This window comes from Pan paniscus, chromosome 10 (assembly GCF_029289425.2).
Source record: "Pan paniscus chromosome 10, NHGRI_mPanPan1-v2.0_pri, whole genome shotgun sequence".
In the NCBI taxonomy this organism is placed as follows: domain Eukaryota; kingdom Metazoa; phylum Chordata; class Mammalia; order Primates; family Hominidae; genus Pan; species Pan paniscus.
In genome coordinates this window covers 136,982,467-137,003,873 of record NC_073259.2, presented here as the reverse complement: position 1 = coordinate 137,003,873, position 21,407 = coordinate 136,982,467, and the positions used below count along the sequence as shown (strand labels likewise).

The window sequence follows — 21,407 nt, the reverse complement described above, 5'->3', positions numbered from 1 at the left end:
TATTGCTTTTCCCTTAGATATGAAAGACCTGCGACGAGGCAGGGATCTTAAACTAGGGTCGTGCCCAGAGCCTTCGCTTCTGCTGAAGGGTCCCCCGAGGCTGAAGACCGGCGGCCTCGCTGTAAACCACGATCCGATGTGGAAGCCGCGGTTTCAGCAAATCCCAGGACAGCTCGGGGCTACGTGTCAACAGGCACAAACCTGGCGCTCATGACCTGTTTGCTTAAACAACAAATCCATAACCAAAGGGTGCACTTTTCCATTGCCTCGGACTGCTTTAATTATAGATAGCAAAGTGCCTCGTGAAAGAGGTGCTTTAGAATTCTTAATAATTTATGGCGATGAATTTAAAAGACTCTCAGACCACGGTCCTTCCCACCAGGGTCCCGGACATTCTGCTGCAGGGCTGCCTCTCCCAGCTACCCTTTCCTCTCATTACTTTGTGTTCTCTGCTCCACCCAAGCCAACTAACGTGCTGGGCTGGACGTGCAGCTCCAGACGGGGACATGGGGCTTTCAGGGACGGCGATCTAGTTGGGGTGTGAGCTCTAGGGGACTCATCTGGGACCTGTACTTGCCTACCACGTATGTTGTCATCAGGTATGTTACAGATGTGTTGGACTAGCTTGGAAATGGAGAGGGCGGATCTCTGGAAATCATGCAGGAGCTAAAGCTTCCCCAGACCGGGCTTTCCATCGCGGCCAGGAGCCGGCAGCACCTTCATGCAGCCCCACGCCCCCGACTGTTCCCTAATCCTTCAATGTCAAGTCCCAGTCAACTCCTCAACAGGCAAAGCCATGGCAATCCTTGCTCAAACCCATTTCGCGATGACCTCCTTCCAGAATTAGGAAAGCAAAGAAAATACAGAGATGCACTTTGTAGGACATACAAGGCCAACGGGTGTGTGTGTGTGTGTGCGTGTGTGTGTGCGTGTGTGTGTGTGTGCGCGTGCACATATCCTCACATGAACCCAGTGTTTAGTTAGTTCCCAGCACTTAAAACTAAAGGCATTTCACTGACATTATTTTTAATTAAAAAACCACACACATTCATTCACCCCTTCAAATAAAAAGAGGAGGCCTCTGGACTTGCGGCTTCTCCTGCAGAGTCAGCTCCCCGCCCTGCAGGGACAAGATTCCTAACAGGCACTTTAGGAGGGAAGACAAACACTTTTTACACTCACTGTGCTTTCAGAAGCAGGCAAACGAAAGTTGGAGGGGAGGTGCCGTGTTCCATAAAGAAGTGGTAGAAGGGGGCCGGGCGCAGTGGCTTACACCTGTAATCCCAGCACTTTGGGAGGCCAAGGCGGGCGGATCACCGGAGGTCAGGAGTTCGAGACCAGCCTGGCCAACATGGCGAAACCCCCGTCTCTACTAAAATACAAAATTTGCCGGGCGTAGTGGTAGGCACTTGTAATCCCAGCTACTCGGGAGGCTGAGATGAGAGAATCGCTTGAACCCAGGAGGCGGAGGTTGCAGTGAGCCGAGATCACACCACTGCACTCCAGCCTGGGTGGCAGAGTGAGACTCCATCTCAAAAAAAAAAAAAAAAAAATTTAAAAAGTGGCCAGGTGCAGTGGCTCAAGCCTGTAATCCCAGGATTTTGGGAGGCCGAGGCAGGCAGATCACGAGGTCAGGAGATTGAGACTATCCTGACCAACATGACGAAACCCCGTCTCTACTAAAAATACAAAAAATTAGCCAGGCGTGGTAGCACGTGCCTGTAGTCCCGGCTACTAAGGAGCCTGAGGCAGGAGAATTGCGTGAACCCATGAGGCGGAGGTTGCTGTGAGCCAAGATCACGCCATTGCGCTCCAGCCTGGGCGGCAGAGCAAGACTCCGTCTCATTTAAAAAAAAAAAAAAAAAAAAGGGTGGTAGAAGAGACGTATTTCCTCCGGGAGGTGAAAAACATTTCTGATTACTTCATATGAAAACAACAGCAGCAACAACGGCGTCTCTCCTAAAAGACTATTACTTAAGAAGCCATTAAGAAACAAATGGCACCTGCTCCCTCACCGGCAGGCAGCTGAGTTAAAGAGGACAGATCAATCCAGGCAGCGTCCTTTGTTCTAGCAGCTCTCTCTTCTCCCGCCACTGCAATCAGCTCACACGCGCCCAGAGTCTTTACTTCTCTGGAAGAGGGCTCTGTCACATACCTAGTGCTATCTGTGTGCCCCTGCGTTTGCCCCCCGTACCAGCTTCCTGATCCAGAAAAAGCCAGACATTGAGACCAGATGATCGTCAGTTCAGTGTTTGTGGATGATCTTCTCCAGCAGGGGTTCTTTTTAAGTATTTCTTCCACGCCACACGCTAATGCTGTACAGAACTCTTTCCCAAACTTTGGCTAGTCGCATGCACTTGCCCCGTTTTTCATATCTGTATGCCATCTGCACCACTGCTTATACTTTTTGTGAAGTCAATTTATTTTGAAAGGCAATTTTCATAATTGGAAAGCTGGTATCAAGCACCGTACATGAGATGTGATCATCAGAATGAAAACAATGAAAAAGAAAACCACATTATTAAATGCCTTCTAGATACTGTTGTTGCCTGCTCATGGCTCCCAGTCTGAGGCCTTCTCTCTTGATTAGCCAGAATTTTAGCATCAAACTAGAAGTTTTTCTTTCAATGTTCTTCAAACAGAAAAATGACAAGATAATTTTAAAAAGTAATAATAATAACCATACCTCTATGGGACTTAACATGAATTAGCACACTGGGAATTATCTTGTTACTACTACAATGCTAGCACTTAAGGTGTGTGTGTGCATGCATATATGTGGGTGTATGTTAACAAACTGCCACATTTAAGCGTAATTTATCTTCCATATGGTATTCAATGTGGTCACACAGATTCTAGCCCTTGATGTTTTTATTTGTTTGTTTGTTTTGAAACAGAATCTTGCTCTGTCACCCAGGCTGAAGTGCAGTGGCGCAATCTTGGCTCACTGCAACCTCCGCTTCCCAGGTTCAAGTGATTCTCGTGCCTCAGCCTCCCGAGGAGCTGGGATTACAGGTGCAGGCCACCATGCCTGGCTAATTTTTATATTTTTAATTTTTGTACTTTTAGTAGAGATGGGGTTTCACCTTGTTGGCCAGGCTGGTGTCAAACTCCTGACCTCAGGTGATCGCCCCTCTTGGCATTCCAAAGTGCTGGGATTACAGGCCTGAGCCACCACACCTGGCCTAGCCCTTGACATTTTTAATATCTTATGTGGCCCTTTCCAGGTAAATATTTCCAAAAGCCTTTGAAAATACTGAGAAAAGCTTGTAACTCCCATGTTATGCTTTTTTGGGTCCCTAGGGAACTACAAAAAACTATATAAGAACCACAAAACAGACAAGGTGCCTGGCAGTTGTGTAGAGTTCACTTCACTCAGATTTTCAGGGACACTGCTGCTTTAGGGACCGGAAACAGAACACCCCCAAAGAAACGGAGTCATCACCGGCAATGGTACACCCCATCTGGCTGGAAACGCTAAGTGCGTTTTGTTTTCCAAACTGCTTGGAGTCAGTGCAAGCTCTTTCTCATGAGATGACCAGTGCAGCCACACAGACTTTATTTAACGCTGCAGACCAGGCAGCTTAGTCCATGTGAGCTGCTATCGCAAAATACCATAAAGCAGAGGCTGACAAACAACAGAAACGTGCTGCTCATGGTTCCAGAGGGTGGAAGCCAACATTGAGGCGCGGGAAAGATGGGTGTCTGCGAGGCCTGCTTCCCATCCAGATGCTCGCCAGGTCCTCGCTTGGTGGAAGGGGCGAGGCAGCTCTCTGGGGCCTCCCTAATGGGCACAAATCTGCCCTTATGCCTGAATCACCCACAAAGTCCCCACCTCCTAATACCCTCACACTGGGGAACAGGTTTCAACATAGGAATCTGGAGGGATGCACACACTCAGGCCATAGCAGCAACCCTGGAACAAAAACCCCACAAAGAGGCCGGGTGCGGTGGCTCACGCCTGGAATCCCAGCCCTTTGGGAGGTCGAGGCAGGTGGATCACCTGAGGTCGGGAGTTTGAGACCAGCCTGGCCAACATGGTAAAACCCCCGTCCCTACTAAAAATACAAAAATTAGCCAGGTGTGGTGGCAGGCGCCTGTAATCCCAGCTGCTAGGAACACTGAGGCTGCAGAATCGTTTGAACCCAGGAGGCAGAGGTTGCAGTGAGCCGAGATCACACCATTGTACTCTAGCCTGGGTGACAGGAGCGAAACTCCATCTCAAAAAGAAAGAAAAAATAAAAACCCACAAAGACGCGGAGCTGTCACTGGCAGCGGTCCACCCTGTCTGGCTGGAAACACTAGGTGTATTCTGTTTTCCAAACCGCTTGGAGTAAAGACGAGCTCATTCTCATGAGGTGACCAGTGCAGCCACAGAGTCTATGAATCCTAAGCCCTTGGGACTTCTATTAGGACCGGCGTGGAACACAGCACGTGTTTGGTCCTGATCTGGTGAAGGACAAGTGAATATCCCAGAGTCCCCATGGAATGGGAGGCGGCATCTGCAAGTGGCTCCCAGGAGCTCCATCCCTCGGTCACGGCCACCCTGGTCGGGTAAGAACGTCTCCCATCCCAGCGTGTTTCTCGGATTTACAGATACTCATTTTCCACACAACAAGGCTCCCAAAGGTGTCACCTGCCATCTGATGCTGGGTGGAAGGAACCGTGCCAAGTTTGTTGAGCAATTTAAGGAAATTTCAAAGACAATTTGGATCACACATAATATTTGCCTTATGCACCAAATTAGACTAATTTTCACTTTATATAACTTTAATTTTCTTTTTATAGGACTCCTATGTATTTCTTTTTTTTCTTTTCTTTTTTGTTTTTTTTGAGACAGAGTCTTGCTCTGTTGGCCAGGCTGGAGTACAGCGGTGCAACCTTGGCTCACTGCAGCTTCCACCTCTCGGGTTCAAGCGATTCTCCTGCCTCAGCCTCCTGAGTAGCTGGGATTATAGGCACCCACCACGATGCCCAGCTAAATTTTGTATTTTTAGTAGAGATGGGGGTTTCACCATGTTGTCCAGGCTGGTCTCCGACTCCTGCCCTCAGGTGATCTGCCCGCCTCAGCCTCCCGAAGTTGCCGGGATTACAGGCGTGAGCCAGTGCGCCCAGCCGGACTCCTCTGTATTTCTGTAGAAGTTATTAGTTATCCTTTGTAGCAATAAATTAGTCGTCAAGATTCATTGCCGTTGTAATGATCTTTAACCTTGGTCTAGTTTTCATTTTTAAGAGGCAAATTGACTTCATTTACTTAAAAAGAGGAAAACTCCACTTGGTTAGAAGAGCAATGTAAGCTGGGCGCGGTGGCTCACGCCTGTAATCCCAGCACTTTGGGAGGCCGAGGCGGGTGGATCACAAGGTCAGGAGATGGAGACCATCCTGGCTAACACGGTGAAACCCTGTCTCTACTAAAAATACAAAAAGTTAGCCGGGCGTGGTGGTGGGCACCTGTAGTCCCAGCTATTCCGGAGGCTGAGGCAAGAGAATCGCTTGAACCCGGGAGGTGGAGGTTGCAGTGAGCTGAGATCACGCCACTGCACTCCAGCCTGGGCGACAGAGCAAGACTCCATCTCAAAAAAATAAAGAAAAGCAATGTAAACTGATTGTAGAAAATACATAAAAAGTATATAGAGGAAAACAGAGATGAGATAAGTGTTTACTGCACATCAACTTACTTCAGGACCCACGATCACCAGGTACACATTGGGCTCCTCCTGATGCCAGGCTTGGGAAGAAAAAAGAAGACAAAAAAACACTTCAAATGGGTTTAAGTCACAGCTGCAAGCACAACTAACTTCAATATAAATTTCTCCATAACATAAATTATTTCATATCATTTGGCTTTCATTCATAATACTAGGCAATTTAAATTATATTTATTTAGAATTTCTGTATTTGACATTTTATGATTTTAAGTGAATTTCTACAATATTATCCATTGTCCAGATTTCTAATTTACTGGATAACTAGGACTAGTCTCCAATATCACCCCAATTCAATGTGGACTTTGGAATATACCAAGACTATATAGATTACCTTAAACAATAACCAAAACTCCAAACGCATCACACAAATCAGCATGTGTGAAATATTTTCAGGTAAAATTATTTTAGTCCTATCATTATTTGCTATTTTTATGATTTTCTCAGAACCTGAGGGCACAGGACAGTGGAAAACTAAACGGAAATTCCTCCAAAGAGCTGCTGATCCCATGCATTATTTTTCTGTTCTTTTCCAAAGTAGCAATCTAGAAACAGTTCTGCTCATGTGCAAAGAATGAGGAAAGAAAACTCAGGGCCCTGAAGAGAGAAATGCTGAGATGGGCGCCCACACGGAATTCTATAAACAGTGGAGGAAGGTAGCCAGCAAACACACCTGAAAATGCGTCCACCAGATAGAGAGGATCCTTAACTTGTCGAAGTCCACATATCAGAAGAAATATGTGCAAATTATCAGCACTTTGGTTAATCTCTGTAAGAGAAGAGTTCAGAATGTTTTCAGTGGGGAGGGCTCTGGATGCTGCAGTAGCAATGACATCACAGATGCATTCAGAAGTGGAGGCCTCTGACTTCGAGGCCAGCTGCTCCTACTCTTATTATTATTATTATTATTATTTTTCGAGACAGAGTCTTGCTCTGTTGTCCAGGCTGAGTGCAGTGGTGCAATCTCGGCTCGGCTCACTGCAACCTCCTCCTCCGGGGTTCAAGCGATTCTCCTGCCTCAGCCTCCTGAGTAGCTGGGATTATAGGCATGCACCACCACGCCTGGCTAATTTTTGTATTTTTAGTAGACATGGGGTTTCACCATGTTGGCCAGGTTGGTCTCAAACTCTGACCTCAGGTGATCTGCCCGCCTTGGGCTCCCAAAGTGCTGGGATTACAGGCATGAGCCACCACGCCCCGCCCCTACTCTTTTATATTAATTTCCTTGCTGTAAACTAATGATTTCTGGTGGGAAAAATGGAGCTGAGCTCAGGCTGTAAAATGCAACTTCACCTCTGCTGCAAAGAAAAAGGATGAGGCAAGGGGCAACTGACTCAACTATGACTGAAATAGGAGCCAGACGTTCTAGAAAAGATTTAGATACAATTCTAGATAGGAAGAATAATGTCTTGATGAAACTAGAAAAATGGTTTATATATTAATGTCCTCATGAACTCATATGTGCATAGAGAGATCCACACACCTAAATGAATGCATGTCCTGGAATCAACCCAAATGCTCATCAGTGATGGACTGGATCAAGAAAACATGGTACATATACACCATGGAATACTATGCAGCCATAAAAAGGAACGAGATCATGTCCTTTGCAGGGACATGGATAGAGTTGGGAGCCATTATCCTCAGCAAACTAATGCAGGCAGAGAAAACTAAAAACCGAATGTTCTCACTTATCAGTGGGAGCTGAATGATGAGAGCACATGGACACATGGGGGAAGGACACACTGGGGCCTGTTGGAGGGTTGGGGTCGCAGGAGAGAGAGCATCAGGAAGAATAGCTAATGGATGCTTGGGCTTAACACCTAAGTGACTGGATAATCTGTGTAGCAAACCACCATGGCACATTGTTAACCTACATAATAAACCTGCACATCCTGCACATATACCCAGAACTTAAAATAAAAGTTGAAGAAAAGATAAACAAACACATGTCCATAGGTATATAAAAGAAAATGTATACAGATACCAAACCATCACATTGTACACCTCACATACATATAATTTCATTAATTGTACCTCAATAAATATGGAAAAAGTAAAAAAACACAAAAAACAGTTTATTTATGAAGAAAAGAAAGAAGCAGCATTGTTTCCCAGGTTGGAAGCTGTCACTAAGACTACTTGTGGTGGATGGCCACAGTCTTTGCAGCCCTTCCCATCTGAAGTGGAACAGATCACTGTACCCCAAGACCCTGAGCTGGCCTGGGACTTCCAATGGCAGTCAGTGGCAGTGGCCATATGTGATTTCCCAGCCTGGGCGGGGGAAGACTTTGTGCTTCCCACTCTCCCCACTGCCCCGTTCACACCGGTACCCTCTAATCTGGCCCCGTGACCTCTGTTCTCATTCTTAAGAATGAGGCTTTTTGGCTGGGCATGGTGGCTCACCAGGATCACTTGAGGTTAGGAGTTCAACACCAGCCAGGCCAAGATGTTGAAACCGCATCTCTACCAAAAATACAAAAATTAACTGGGCATGGTGGCGGGGGCCTGTAATCCCAGCAATTCAGGAGGCTGAGGCAGGAGAATCACTTGAACCCGGGAGGCGGAGGTTGCAGTGAGCCAAGGTCACTGCACTCTAGTCTGGGTGACAGAGCAAGATGTCTCAAAAAAATAAATAAATAAATAAAAAGAGGCTTTTTCTTTCTTTTTTTTTTTTTTTTTTTTGAGACCAAGTCTCCCTCTGTCAAGTATGTTGGAGTGCAGCAGCACGATCTCGGCTCAGTGCAACCTCCACCTCCCCAGTTCAAGCAATTCTCATCCCTCAGCCTCCCAAGTAGCTGGGATTACAGGCACACACCACCACCCCGAGCTACTTTTTGTATTTTTAGTGGAGATGGGGTTTCGCCATGTTGGCCAGGCTGGTCTCGAACTCCTGACCTCAAGTGATCCGCCCACCTTGGCCTCCCAAAGTGTTAGGATTACAGGCATGAGCCAGTGCTCCAGGCCAAGAATGAGGCTTTAGTCTGGAGACTCCTGGCTGCATGAGGCCCTGGACACATTATGAGCTCATGCAGGACCCAGTGAGGGTTGAGCCGTCTGTAAGTGTCCAAGTGAGCCCAGCGGACACACATGAAGCAGCCCTCGCAGGCCCAAACCCCAACATCAGGAGAAATGCAGGGGTGGCTGCTTTCAGCTGGTGCATTTTTTTTTAATGAGAAAATATGTTTAATTTTGTAATAAAAGTTTCTGAAAAAGAGGCGTAAATTTAGACACATTTGCTTCACAGTCCAAATTCCTATAGTGAATCTGCTCTCTAGAGTGAGGGATCCCAGCCAGACGCAGTGGCTCATGCCTGTAATCCCAACATTGTGGGAGGCGGGAGGGCAGATCACCTGAGGTCAGGAGTTCGAGACCAGCCTGACCAACGTGGCGAAATCCCGTCTCTACTAAAAATACAAAAATTAGCTGGGTGTGGTAGCAGGCACTTGTAATCCCAGCTACTGGGGAGGCTGAGGCAGGAGAATCGCTTAAACCCGGGAGGCGGAGGTTGCAGTAAGCAGAGATGGTGTACTGCACTCCCAGCCTGGGTAACAGAGCGAGACTCCATCTCAAAAAAAAAAAGAAAAGAAAAAAAAGTGAGGGATCCAGACCAAGACATCTGCAGATACAGGAAAAAGCTGAGCCTTATTAGCAAAGACTTTGGAGGCATTAGAAGGTCCAAACCCCCGACCACAGAACAAATGGGAGCAGGTGGTGCATCCTGCGGTGGCTTATTACAGCTCAGTACACGACGCATGCAATAGAAATTGCTAATATATTTAACACAAGCCGACCTAAAACTTCAGCATTTATAACCTGTATAATTGGCCATAAAATTATGCAGGTTCAAGGTTTTCTTTGCCAGCACAGGCATTTGTCCACTATTTAATTCAAGCACTTTCATTTTCTCTATGCTATTCCAAATCTCGAACAAGAATACAACTAGTGTGAATATAATGACTTATGGCGACACCACTTTAATGCAATCACAAAAGCTTCAAAAAATTGATACCCAACGGGAGCAAATCTTACTGAAATGTTAAGATCGAGATGTCGCTCTTAGAAAAGCCTTGGAAAATTGTCACAGCCTCTGAATAAGCCTCTGACAATCTGCATTGTCAATTTTCATTGAATATGTAGAGTTTTTAATATTTCCTTAATACTCTTTTTTGTTTTTTTTTTCTTTTGAGATGGAGTCTCAGCCTGTAGCCCAGGCTGGAGTGCAGTGGTGCGTTCTTGGCTCACTGCAACCTCTGCCTCCTGGGTTCAAGCGATTCTCCTGCCTCAGCTCCCCAAGTAGCTGAGACTACAGGCACAGGCCATCATGCCCGGTTCTTTTTGGTATTTTTGGTACAGATGAGGTTTCACCATGTTGGCCAGGCTGGGCTCAAACTCCTGACCTCAGGTGATCCGCTGGCTTCATCCTCCCAAAACGCTGGGATTACAGGCGTGAGCCACCGCACCTGGCCCTTTCCTTAATATTCTAAGTATCCTGAAGCTAACTTTAGAAATGCAAACCTTAGTGAGTCCTTGTTTGACCAAAAGTCTAAGCTAGACGCTACATGCAGAATTTGAATTGTGGGTCAGAAGAATTTGAGGTTAGGCATTTGAACATGAGGTCAAGAGTCAAGCTATTCATTTTAATAAATGATTGTTAAAAATGGAGAAAACTTTTCAAGATTGAGAGGTCAGGTAGGAGAAACAGTCCAAGCCTACATTACTAGGCAAAAGCCACTAATGAATGCTAAAATTTGCAAGTGAAAGTTTGATGAGGATAGAGATTAAGAGCACCCTCTCAAAAATTACTTATTAATTACAAAGGAAATATAATACCTGTACAGTACACGGAGAAACCAGGGGATACCAGCTTAACTAAGGGAGGAAGCCTTAGCCCAGCATACACGGCTGGTGTGTATACACACACACATACACACACACACACACAGAGTTTACATAGTCAGAAAAAGATCTCCAGTATTGGGACAAGCTGATGCTATACACATCCATATGTGTCACACTGAGAAGGGAGCAACATCACTTCCCCCATATTCTTGATGTGCATGGAATATCTATTCATATACACAGAAGGAGGAAGAGGGAAAGAAGGAAGGTACAAGGAGAATCACAAAGGTACCAAAAAGAGGGGGAAAGTCAAGAATCAGTATTACCGAATTGGAAAAAAGAAAAAAGTAAATGTCAAACAAACAATCTACAAAGATGGCATCCAGAGATGGTATTGAAAGCACTGTGTGAAGAACGCAGGTGACGTCAAGATGAAGAGACTCTGTTTAATTCTTTATTTTTGCTATGTGAGAAGTATGAGTGCTGGAAACCTATTTTGTTCCTTTACTCTGACACACTTAGCTACTGAGAACTCGAGGCTCTGAAGACGCATTGGCATTTTGGTCACGCAGGCTGTAAAAAAGTGGCCCTCCAACTACCCCTGTCCTGGGATCCCTTGGAAAGATGGCCCTGAGAAGAGAATAAGCCATAAGATAGAATATTGATCTTCAGAGTTTTTTGACTATGACATACGGTAAGATAAACATATTATGTTGCAACTCAGTCACACGAGATATATAAATACACACATACACATACATAGACATAGAGTTTATATATGATTAAAAACATACTTTAGGCTGACTACATGCAAGCCACTTCGATGTTTTCTATTTGATTTCACTTCAATGTTTAAAAGTGCTGGTCCCTAACTTACTCAATTCATTATGAGACCCCTGACCTGCAAGACGCTGCAGGGAGATGGAGTGAATCCTATATTCCTTTCCTCTCCCCTCATCTTCTTGCTGGGTTGGAGATTAAGTGTAATGGGAATATAGGAAACTAAATTAGAAAATGATAGAATAAAGGGCTATAGACTTGTCTTACTCTAGGTTAAAAAAAAAAAACTAAAAGAAAGAGACAGCATTTGGATACAAGTAGCTTATGTGCACTTTCCACATACCAAAATATCACTCACCAAAAGTAAAGATTATAGAGGAAAAATCCTGATCAAGTGTTCAAGGGCTCAGGCTCATCACACGTAAGCGTCAACTCTGATGAATTACACTTCGGGCTCCCTAAAGCCCCTGACAGCTTTAAGGTGGTATAAATTCTTAGCTTTTAACAAAGAACTATTAAATAAGGTTGGCCTGCTGATGCTCAGAGACAAGGCACATACCTGACTAATTTTTTTAGTAAATTTTGTCTCCTCCTTTTAATGCCAAACTTATTTTTATTACCTTTGCTTTTCCTCTAATATCTAGGTTATCCATGAGTCAAGATTTGAACTCGTCACTTAACAAATGTCTTTCCGATAGAACCATTTCCTGGAGAACGGTATTTTTATCTTCAAAACAAAATGTGTTGTTTTCACGATCTGGCATATTGCTGCCAACAGCTACACTCCACGTTGCTTAATCTCCCAAGTATGAGTCATCAGCGGGCTCAGGAACAGAAACCCAATCCACGTTGAGGCAGTCTCTATGCCCTGTATTCTATTCTAGGAGCTGTCTTTATTATTTTCTTTTTTCTTTTCTTTTTTTTTTTTTTGAGACAAAGTTTCACTCTTGTTGTCCAGGCTGGAGTGCAACGCCGCAATCTCACCTCACTGCAACCTCCGCCTCCCAGGTCCAAGCAATTCTCCTGTCTCAGCCTCCCAAGTAGCTGGGATTACAGACATGCACCACCACACCTGGCTAATTTTTGTATTTTTAACAGAGACAGGATTTCACCATGTTGGTCAAGCTGGTCTTGAACTCCTGACCTCAAGTGATCCGCTGCCTCGGCCTCCCGAAGTGCTGGGATTACAGGCGTGAGCCACTGCGCCAGGACACGCTCTTCATTATTTTTCACTTGTTATTACAAAAAAAAAGTACTTCAGTCGAACACATTAGACTTACTAAATTATAGCTGAAAAAGCTGATTTGGGGGCTATGCAAGAATAAAGGCTTCTACTAACACTAGTTTTCCATACGAAAAACAAGTGAGTTTTCCTAGGACTAGCCTGAGGAAGAAAAGTGCTACAATCTGAGTTAGGCAAATTTGAGTTTCCATTATAGAAATACAAATAGAGTTGACAGAGAGATAGAGATAGAGATGGAGACAGAGAGAGAGAGAGAGAGAGAGAGAGAGAGAGAAATAAGCAATAAAACTAGAAATACAATAAAACAGAAATCAGAAAAACAGGAAGGAGTTACCCAGTCAATTTAAGCTTTCATACGTTTTAGGTTTGATAGCCTGAAAGGAATCATGACTTTAGATGTGTTGGTTATTGAAATTTAAAGGCAAAACTCATAGAACATGGAATCATCACATTTAAAATGTATCTAGAAATGCACAGAAAAACTCAAAGACCAGGTAACTAATTTGATGTCTACACATCAGTCTTCCAATCAGAATAGCTATTGTCAATATCGTGTGAAAAAATTACAACCATGCCATTTACTACATTTAACCTGCTTTATTATTTATTTGTTCTTAGTTGACCTGTTTGCATGTGAGATAATGGTAAGCATAAGAGGGGTTTGATGTTTTAAATTAAGGAGACTTACTCATTCTTTAGCTGGGGCTTAGAGATAGAACTGAGTATGGTCAGAAAACCTGTGACATGCCGGAAGAGGAGAATGCATCGCGACGTGGACATCAGACATTTAAGAAGCACACTACACACCCTGGTGACTAATCGATCACTCAACTGTTTATATGCAGTGTTAAATGAAGCCCTTCCCACCCACTCCCCCTGATTTCAAGGTTAATAGTTGGTGAGAAGGCAGACGGTATCTGATCACTAATAGTCTCTACCAACTTCACTCTACCTTCTGTTTTCACTGTCTGAAGCTCCACGTGGGAGGGACAAATCACAGTCACAGGTTTCCAATGCTCCAGAGGCCAAGGGAAGATAGAGTAAGGTTGATGAGGACGGCCCATCCCCAGAGCCTGAGAGACGACAAAGACAAACGATGGCACAAATGCGAACAGACGCCTGATCATAAAACCCAGAGACTCAGATTAATCCTACATCTACCCTTAAGCCGTTATCTGCCACTGTCAGCTATCAGAGCCACAACCAGTCTCTCTAAGCCCATATATTCTGAATACATTTACAACTTCTAATTGCACACATTAAGATTAAGCAGCAGCCAAGTAGGTCTCCAGAGGAAAACGCTTTCTAAGGAGTGTTTAAAATCTCCTGGCTGTTCCCTTAATCATTCAATAGCAAGACCAACGAAACAGTCAACCCTGAGACCATGGAATGTGACGACAAATCATTCTCCTACTGGAAATTATGAATCTTAGTTACAACGCCATTGCGTCCTGTGATAGATTGAAGACAGACTAACCTTACAACAGGAAATTGAAAATGGGCCCACTCGTTCTGAATAATGGTACATGTAACTGACATGACAAAGCAGCTGAGGTCATGTGGGTTCATCTGTAATACTGAGAACAGCCATGCTAGTGTGGCTGAGATTGATGAATACACTAAGAAAATTATTTCCGATAAAATGCTTGGAAATTTTTCTTTTCAATAGAACTTAATACTGACATAGAGTATGTGGTAGAGGCTTTGTTTCAAGTCTTTTTTGTTTCATTTTATCTTATTTTAAGTTCCAGGATACATGTGCAGGATGTGCAGGTTTGTTACATAGGTAAACGTGTGCCATGGTAGTTTGCTGCATCTATCAACCCATCACCCAGGTATTAAGCCCAGCATGCATTAGCTATTTTTCCTGATGCTCTCCCGATGCCCCCAGCCCTACCCTCTCCTGACAGGTCCCAGTGTGTGTTATTCCCCTCCCTGTGTCCACATGTTCTCATTGTTCAGCTCCCACTTATAAGTGAGAACATGCGGTGTTTGGTTTTCTGTTCCTGCCTTAGTTTGCTGAGGATAACGGCTTCCAGCTTCATCCATGTTCCTGCAAAGGACATGATCTTGTTCCTTTTTATGGCTGCATAGTATTCCACGGTGTCTATGTACCACATTTTCTTTATCCAGTCTATCACTGATGGGCATTTGGGTTGATTCCATGTCTTTGCTATTGTGAATAGTGCTGCAATGAACATACACGTGCATGTATCTTTATAACAGAATGATATATATTCCTTTGGGTATATACCCAGTAATGGGATTGCTGGGTCAAATAGTATCTTTGTGGAATTGCCACACTGTCTTCCAAAATGGTTGAACTAATTTACATCCCCACTAACAGGGTAAAAGCGTTCTTATTTCTCCACAAGCTTGCCAGCATCTGTTGTTTTTTGGCCTCTTAATAATCGCCATTCTGACTGATGTGCGATGTTATCTCATTGTGGTTTCGATTTGCATTTCTCTAATGATCAGTGGATGATGAACTTTTTTCATATGTTTTTTGGCTGCATGTATGTCTTCTTGTTTCAAGTCTTTAGTATGAAAACAGACTTGGGGTGTCTTTCTGTTTGCTGAGGGCAGAGAATTGATTTTGCATCTTCAGTCTCTTCTTAGAAGTTTGCAGCAGGAGGCTAGGCGAGGTGGCTCATGCCTGTAATCCCGGCACTTTGGGAAGCTGAGGCAGATGGCTTACTTGAGCTCAGGAGGTGAAGACCAGCCTGGCCAACATGGTGAAAACCCCCTCTCTCCAAAAAATACAGAAAATTAGCCAGGTGTGGTGGGGCGTGCCTGTAATCCCAGCTACTTGAGAGGCTAAGGCAGGAGAATCCCTTGAAGCCAGGAGGTGGAGGTTCAATGTAACAGGATTTTACAGAAATTGATGAGTTGAGCCCCAAATTTAAATTGATACGCAAAAAACCTAGAATAGCTAAAATAATTTTGAAACAAAGTTATTGACTAACACTACTTGGTTTCTAGACTTACTATTACCCTATACCAACAAAACAGCATGATATTGGAATAAAGATAGGCATAGATAATGGAAGGCCACATACAGTAAACTGACTTTCAACGAAGGCACCAGAGCAATTCAATGGGCAAAGAAAAACATTTCCAATAAATGACGCCGGAACCATCTGGATATTGTTAAGAAAAAAAAACAGATCCCTACCTCATACAACACACAAATAGTAATTTCAGATGGATTTATAATCTTAAATGAAAGAGCTACAACACTAAAACTTCTGAAGACATTTTAAAAAGAAAGAAAAACATCTTTGTGACCTTAGGGTAGGTAAAGATTTTGTAGACAGGACTCAAAAGCACTAACCATCAAAGAAAAAGTTTGATAAACTCGACTTCAATAAAATTTAAGCCTCTTCTGCTCTTCAAAAGACATGGTTAAGCAAACAAAAATATAAACCAGAGAATGGGAGAAAATATTAACAATATATTTATCTGACAAAAGGCTTGTACCTAGAATATAAGGAAGTTCTACAAACCAATAATTAGAAGACACACACACACAATTGGCTAGACACTCACAAAACAAGATACATGAATGGCCAATGCGCACATAAAAAGGTGCTGAACAAAATTAATCATCAGGGGAATGAAACTTAGAAGAATGACAATGAGACACCATTTCATTACCTCCCTAGAACAACTAAACTTGAAAAGACTGTCTACTCCACCGGTGGGCAAGAATGTGGAGTAACTGAAGCTCTTGTCAGCTTCTGTGGAAGTGTAAGATGGCACACCTTGGAGAACTGTTTGGATATTTTTTATAATGTTAATCATATAGTCAAGCTATTTGACTTAGAGGCATTTATCCAAGAGAAGTGAAAATGTAGGTCACCACAAATCCTTGCACAAGGATATTCATGGTAAATGTATTTGTAACGGTTAAAAATGGAAAACAAGCTAAAAGTTCATCAATAGAAGAAGAGATAAACAATTTGTGATATATGGAATGAAATACACCATTCCAAAATAGAATACTAAGAAAAAAGGTCTACAGATACACACAATAGGGATAAATCTCAAACACATTAGTTGAACAAAGAAAGCCAGATACAAAAAATTATTGAATGCATGACTCCACTTAGATGAAGTTCAAGAACAGGTAAAACTAATCTAAGATAAGAAAAATTAGACTAGGAATCGCCTATAAAGAGACAGAAATTAAATATGGAAGAGGGCATGCGAGAACTTTCTTGAGTGGTGGAAATGTTATCTATTTTGATTGGGGTATTTGTCACATGGGTATATACATCTGTCAAACATTTGCCTAATTTTACACTTGAGATCTCTGCATTTCACTACATACAAACTTCAGAATTTTTTTAAAAAAAGGATGAGTTCACTCTATTCTACTGACATAATGAGCAAAGAAGAAGGCAGGTTAGAGTAGTAAGTGAAGCTTGATTTTGTCTTTTAAACATCATTATTTACATGTAAATTGTTGAGAAAGATCACATCAAACATTAATAGCAGTTTCTTTTTGGTGATGAAATTTCAAGTGATTAAAATTTTTGTTGCATTTTTTGGCCAGGCCCAGTGGCTCATGCCTGTAATCCCAGCACTTTGGGAGGCCGAGGTGGGTGGATCACCTGATCAGGAGTTCGAGACCAGCCTGGCCAATACGGCAAAACCCCGTCTCCATTAAAAATACAAAAATTAGCCGGGCATGGTGGTGCATGCCTGTAGTACCAGCTACTTAGGAGGCTGAGGCAGGAGAATCACTTGAACCCGGGAGGTAGAGGCTGCAGTGAGTCTAGATCACACCACTGCACTCCAGCCTGGGCAATAGAACGAGACTCCATCTCAAAAAGAAAAAAAAAATGTGTTGCATATCCTGATATTTTCTCCTTTTTCTACAATGGTAATTTAATTATGTGTATAATTAGTAAAGTAAAATAAAATGAACACATGAGGTTGTTATTCTTATAAAGAACGAATGTCACAGGAAATGATACTGAAAATTTGGAAAGCAGGTGCTAAAAACAGCATCAGAAAGGGCCAGAGCCCCTGTCTCTCTGGCTTTCTAGCCCTGCTGTTCCTCAAAAGGATAAAACTACTCATGAAGCCGCAGACAGAGGGAAATGAACCTTGTTCTCTCTGACAACCACTTTTTCAAAACCGCATGAACGTCACAAGCTCCTGAAAGTAACTGACAAGATGCACTTCATCAAAATCCTCTAAGAAGATCTCATGTCTCACCAGAGCGTTGAAGAAAGGTATTCCAGTTAAAAGCGGCGTTTGGTGTTGTTGCAATTCCTGGGTCAAAGAAACAATAAAAGGGCAAGTTCACTTTGATGCGACTGCTGAAATACAATGAGTTATTTTGTGTTGAGGCTTATTATTATTATTACTATTATTATTATTATTTTGAGACAGAGTCTCGCTCTGTCACCCAGGCTGCAGTGCAGTGCCACGATCTCTGCTCACTGCAACCTCCTCTTCCTGGTTTGAAGCGATTCTCCTGCCTCAGCCTCCCGAGTAGCTGGGAGTATAGGCGCCCGCTGCCACACCCGGCTAATTTTTGTATTTTTAGTAGAGACAGGGTTTCGCCATGTTGGCCAGGCTGGTCTCGAACTCCTGACTTCAAGTGATCCTCCCGCCTCAGCCTCCCAAAGTGCTGGGATTACAGGCGTGAGCCACCACACACGGCCCACTTGTGTTGAAGTTTAAATAACGGTAGCACCTGGTTTTTATAAAGCCACTCGATGCTCTGAGTGTGTCACTGAAGTCCCATGAATCCTTCAGCACAGGAGGGTTAAAAAGAGCCCATGGATTCCACATGAGAAAAGACGCACCCCTTTCAGCCCCAGGATCCATGACAGGCCCAAACGGGGTTAGACAAACCTTGAGTTCCTTAAAAATGCCAGGAAGTAACAGGTTTCAAAAACACTGTCAGCTAAGCCCCATGTGAAAATTATACCTCCCTGTAAAATTCCTACTCTCAACCCTCACCAACTCATGCCTGATGGTCTGTTGGCTATTACTTCTTCAGAGAGAGAAGTTACATTTAATTTTTGCTGAAAAAAAATGACTATTTTACAATTTAGAAATTCAGAGGCAACGTCTAACACGTTATCTTGGTAACAGAAACATTTTGAAATTTTATAAAATGTAAGTAAATCAAGTCATCTAACCACCTCCAAAATCCACCTGCATAATCGTTATTCACACTGAATCATACTGACAGCGGCTATTTAACAAGCGCCCACTTCAAGCCAGCCCTGGGCTCCGACTGCATGTAGGCGCTTTCCATACTCCACTGTAACCCTTAAAGGCCCACTGAGCAGACTGGTTCCTCCAGTTTATCCAGCTGGACACTGATGTTCAAAGAGGTTAAACGGACTTCAAAATGCGCAGGGTGGAGGTGGTAGACGCTGGGTTCAAACCTACGCGCTGCCTCAGAACCCAGGTTTTTCCTGCTGCACCAGCTAAAAATGTCACTGAAGCCAATGCAGCAAGGACACGGTGATGACAGGATGCCGTGCCTCACTAAGGTGCGCCTGAGCACCATGGAAGTCCTCAGGAGGCCCGAACGCCTGGCCTCAGCCTTTGCACTCGTTCTAACCTGAGCTTGGGGCCAATTACATGTTCTTCCTTGGATCTAGTCTTTCCATTATTTCTATCATGTAGTACAGTGGTTTACAAACTGTGTTTAGAGAGGCCGGGCACGGTGGCTCACACCTGGAACCCCAGCAATTTGGGAGGCCGAGGCGGACAGATCACCTGAGGTCAGGAGTTCAAGATCAGCCTGGCCAACACAGTAAAACCCTGTCTCTACAAAATACACAAAAATTAGCTGGGCGTGGTGGGGGGCACCTGTAATCCCAGCTACTCAGGAGGCTGAGGCAGGAGAATTGCTTGAACCCAGGAAGCGGAGGTTGACGTGAACCAAGATTGCGCCACTGCACTCCAGCCTGGGCGACAGAGCAAGACTCCATCTCAAAACAAAAACAAAAAACTGTGTTTAAACCTCAGAGGGTTTGATGAAGGGCCTCAGATGCCACCATAGGGGCAGAATTGGGCAGGGAGGAAGGAGGAGTATGAAGGGGGAAGATTTCCAGGTCCCCCAGCTCAAGTCAGCTGAAACAGAAGCTCCGCATTTGGTTTGGTTTGTTTTTTCCAAACATACTGCTGATGGAGTATATTGTACTTCTACTGGCAGAAAATGTTAAGTGATCCGCATTTTAAATCATTATTTTATAATTTCTCCTATTTACCTTTTATTCTAATGTTAGAAAAATCTTAACAATGTAGCCATTCTCAGGCAGATTGCTTGAGCCCAGGAGTTCAAGACCAACCTGGGCAACATGGCGAAACCCCATTTCTACAAGGAATACAAAAAAAATCAGCTGGGCATGGCGGCTCATGCCTGCCTGTAGTCCCAGCTACTTGGGCGGCTGAGGCTAGAGAATCGCTTTAACCCAGGAGGCAGAGGTTGCAGTAAGCCGAGATCGCACAACCGCACTCCAGCCTAGGCGACAGAGCCAGACCTTGTCTCAAAAAAGAAAAAAAAAGTAGCCATTTCACTGATTATTTTAAGTAAATCTGAGAAATCATATTATCTCCTTCATAAACATCTCAATATGTGTCTCTTAAGGCTGCAAACTTATTCTTTTAAATATATATATATATATCTCACATATAAATATACATCTATTTTGATATATTCATTCTCTATCCCTGTACATAAGTAAATAAATATTTTAAAATTCTTACCTTGACTCTGGACATAGATCTTACCCTTAGCATGCGGCTTTTGAAAGGAGGGGAGAGAGAAAAGAAAAATACATTGGATAGTGCATGACAACTGCTTTTTAGAAATAAAATGAAGGTCATTAACAAAAAAAGCCGTCCCGGAAAACATCACTGAGAATCATCTACACAGCTGCTCATAGACTTATTACTCTGTAAGAGCAAAGCATTACTTCTGCTTTTAATAGGTTTTGCCGTTAAAAATACAGCATCTATAAGGTAAGAAGCACACACACAAAAAGTCTCTTAAATGAGGCCTAATGCAATTTTGCAATTTTACACTTGCTATGTTAGTGGAGACATTACTGAAGTTCAGCCAGAGAGCATGCCAGTGCTGGCCCAGCTGATGCAGCTCCCGCCCCTGCGTGGAGGTGGAGGTTTGAGGCAGCATGTTATGGCTTATGCATCCCTGAGGGGAAGACTGCTTCCACCACCCCCAGAAAAAAAAGAAGAAAGGAGCAGGAGGAGGAGGAGGAGCTGCCAATATGTTGGGAAACCAAAGACATGCCCCAGGAGGCAGAGCCTTCCCAGCAAGAGAGGACAGCCAGGTGGAAAGCGTCTGGTAAGGTACCTCCCTGGCACCAAGCAAAAGGCGGCCCTTGCAGGACGGATATGGATATTTGTACCAAGATATCAACTTACTATTCCTTGCCATGTTTTCTGGTGGAATGTCACAAAACTACTAGAGAAAAATTGAATCCATTTCTCCAGTTCATTTTGAAACAGTGGCAGGAATATTTTTCAGGTGACGTTTAGATGGAAAGGTGGAGGCAGGAGCAGAGTGAGACCCTCTCTGGAACGGCTGATGGAGCAAGTCCATGCCAAGGACGGTTTCTCTCAAGTGATCAAAATAGGCCGTCATTTCGGTGAAAGAGTCCAAAAATGGATGTCTTTTTGTCATGTGACCTAAGCCTGATCAATGCATGAAGTGACTGAACTAGCTAGATCCCTGGAGGTCACAGAAGACACACCCCTGTCCTTCCTCGGTGTAGGGGTACAGTGTGGTCTTTAGGGCACCAGGGAGCCCTCGGCACTGTATGGGGTATGCTGGTCCACGT

General features: G+C 43.8%; 1 protein-coding gene across 12 annotated transcripts in view; it reads right to left on the bottom strand.

Annotated features, from left to right (window-relative positions):
* Positions 1-21,407, bottom strand: part of GLT1D1 (glycosyltransferase 1 domain containing 1) — a 247,177-nt gene that overhangs the window by 141,192 nt on the left and 84,578 nt on the right. For 11 of the 12 annotated variants that reach the window (XR_008620551.2, XM_063593219.1, XM_055096364.2 and 8 more), the window contains 4 exons: positions 20,314-20,350; positions 17,797-17,853; positions 6,379-6,474; positions 5,679-5,728 (listed from right to left, as the gene is read on the bottom strand). Coding sequence is in view for 11 of the 12 variants with exons in the window: in XM_063593219.1 (XP_063449289.1) it covers positions 5,679-5,728; positions 6,379-6,474; positions 17,797-17,853; positions 20,314-20,350 (240 nt within the window). In the remaining variant the exon portion in view is untranslated. The remainder of the gene's footprint in view (positions 1-5,678; positions 5,729-6,378; positions 6,475-17,796; positions 17,854-20,313; positions 20,351-21,407) is intronic. The other variant, XM_034934842.3, reaches the window with a different exon arrangement.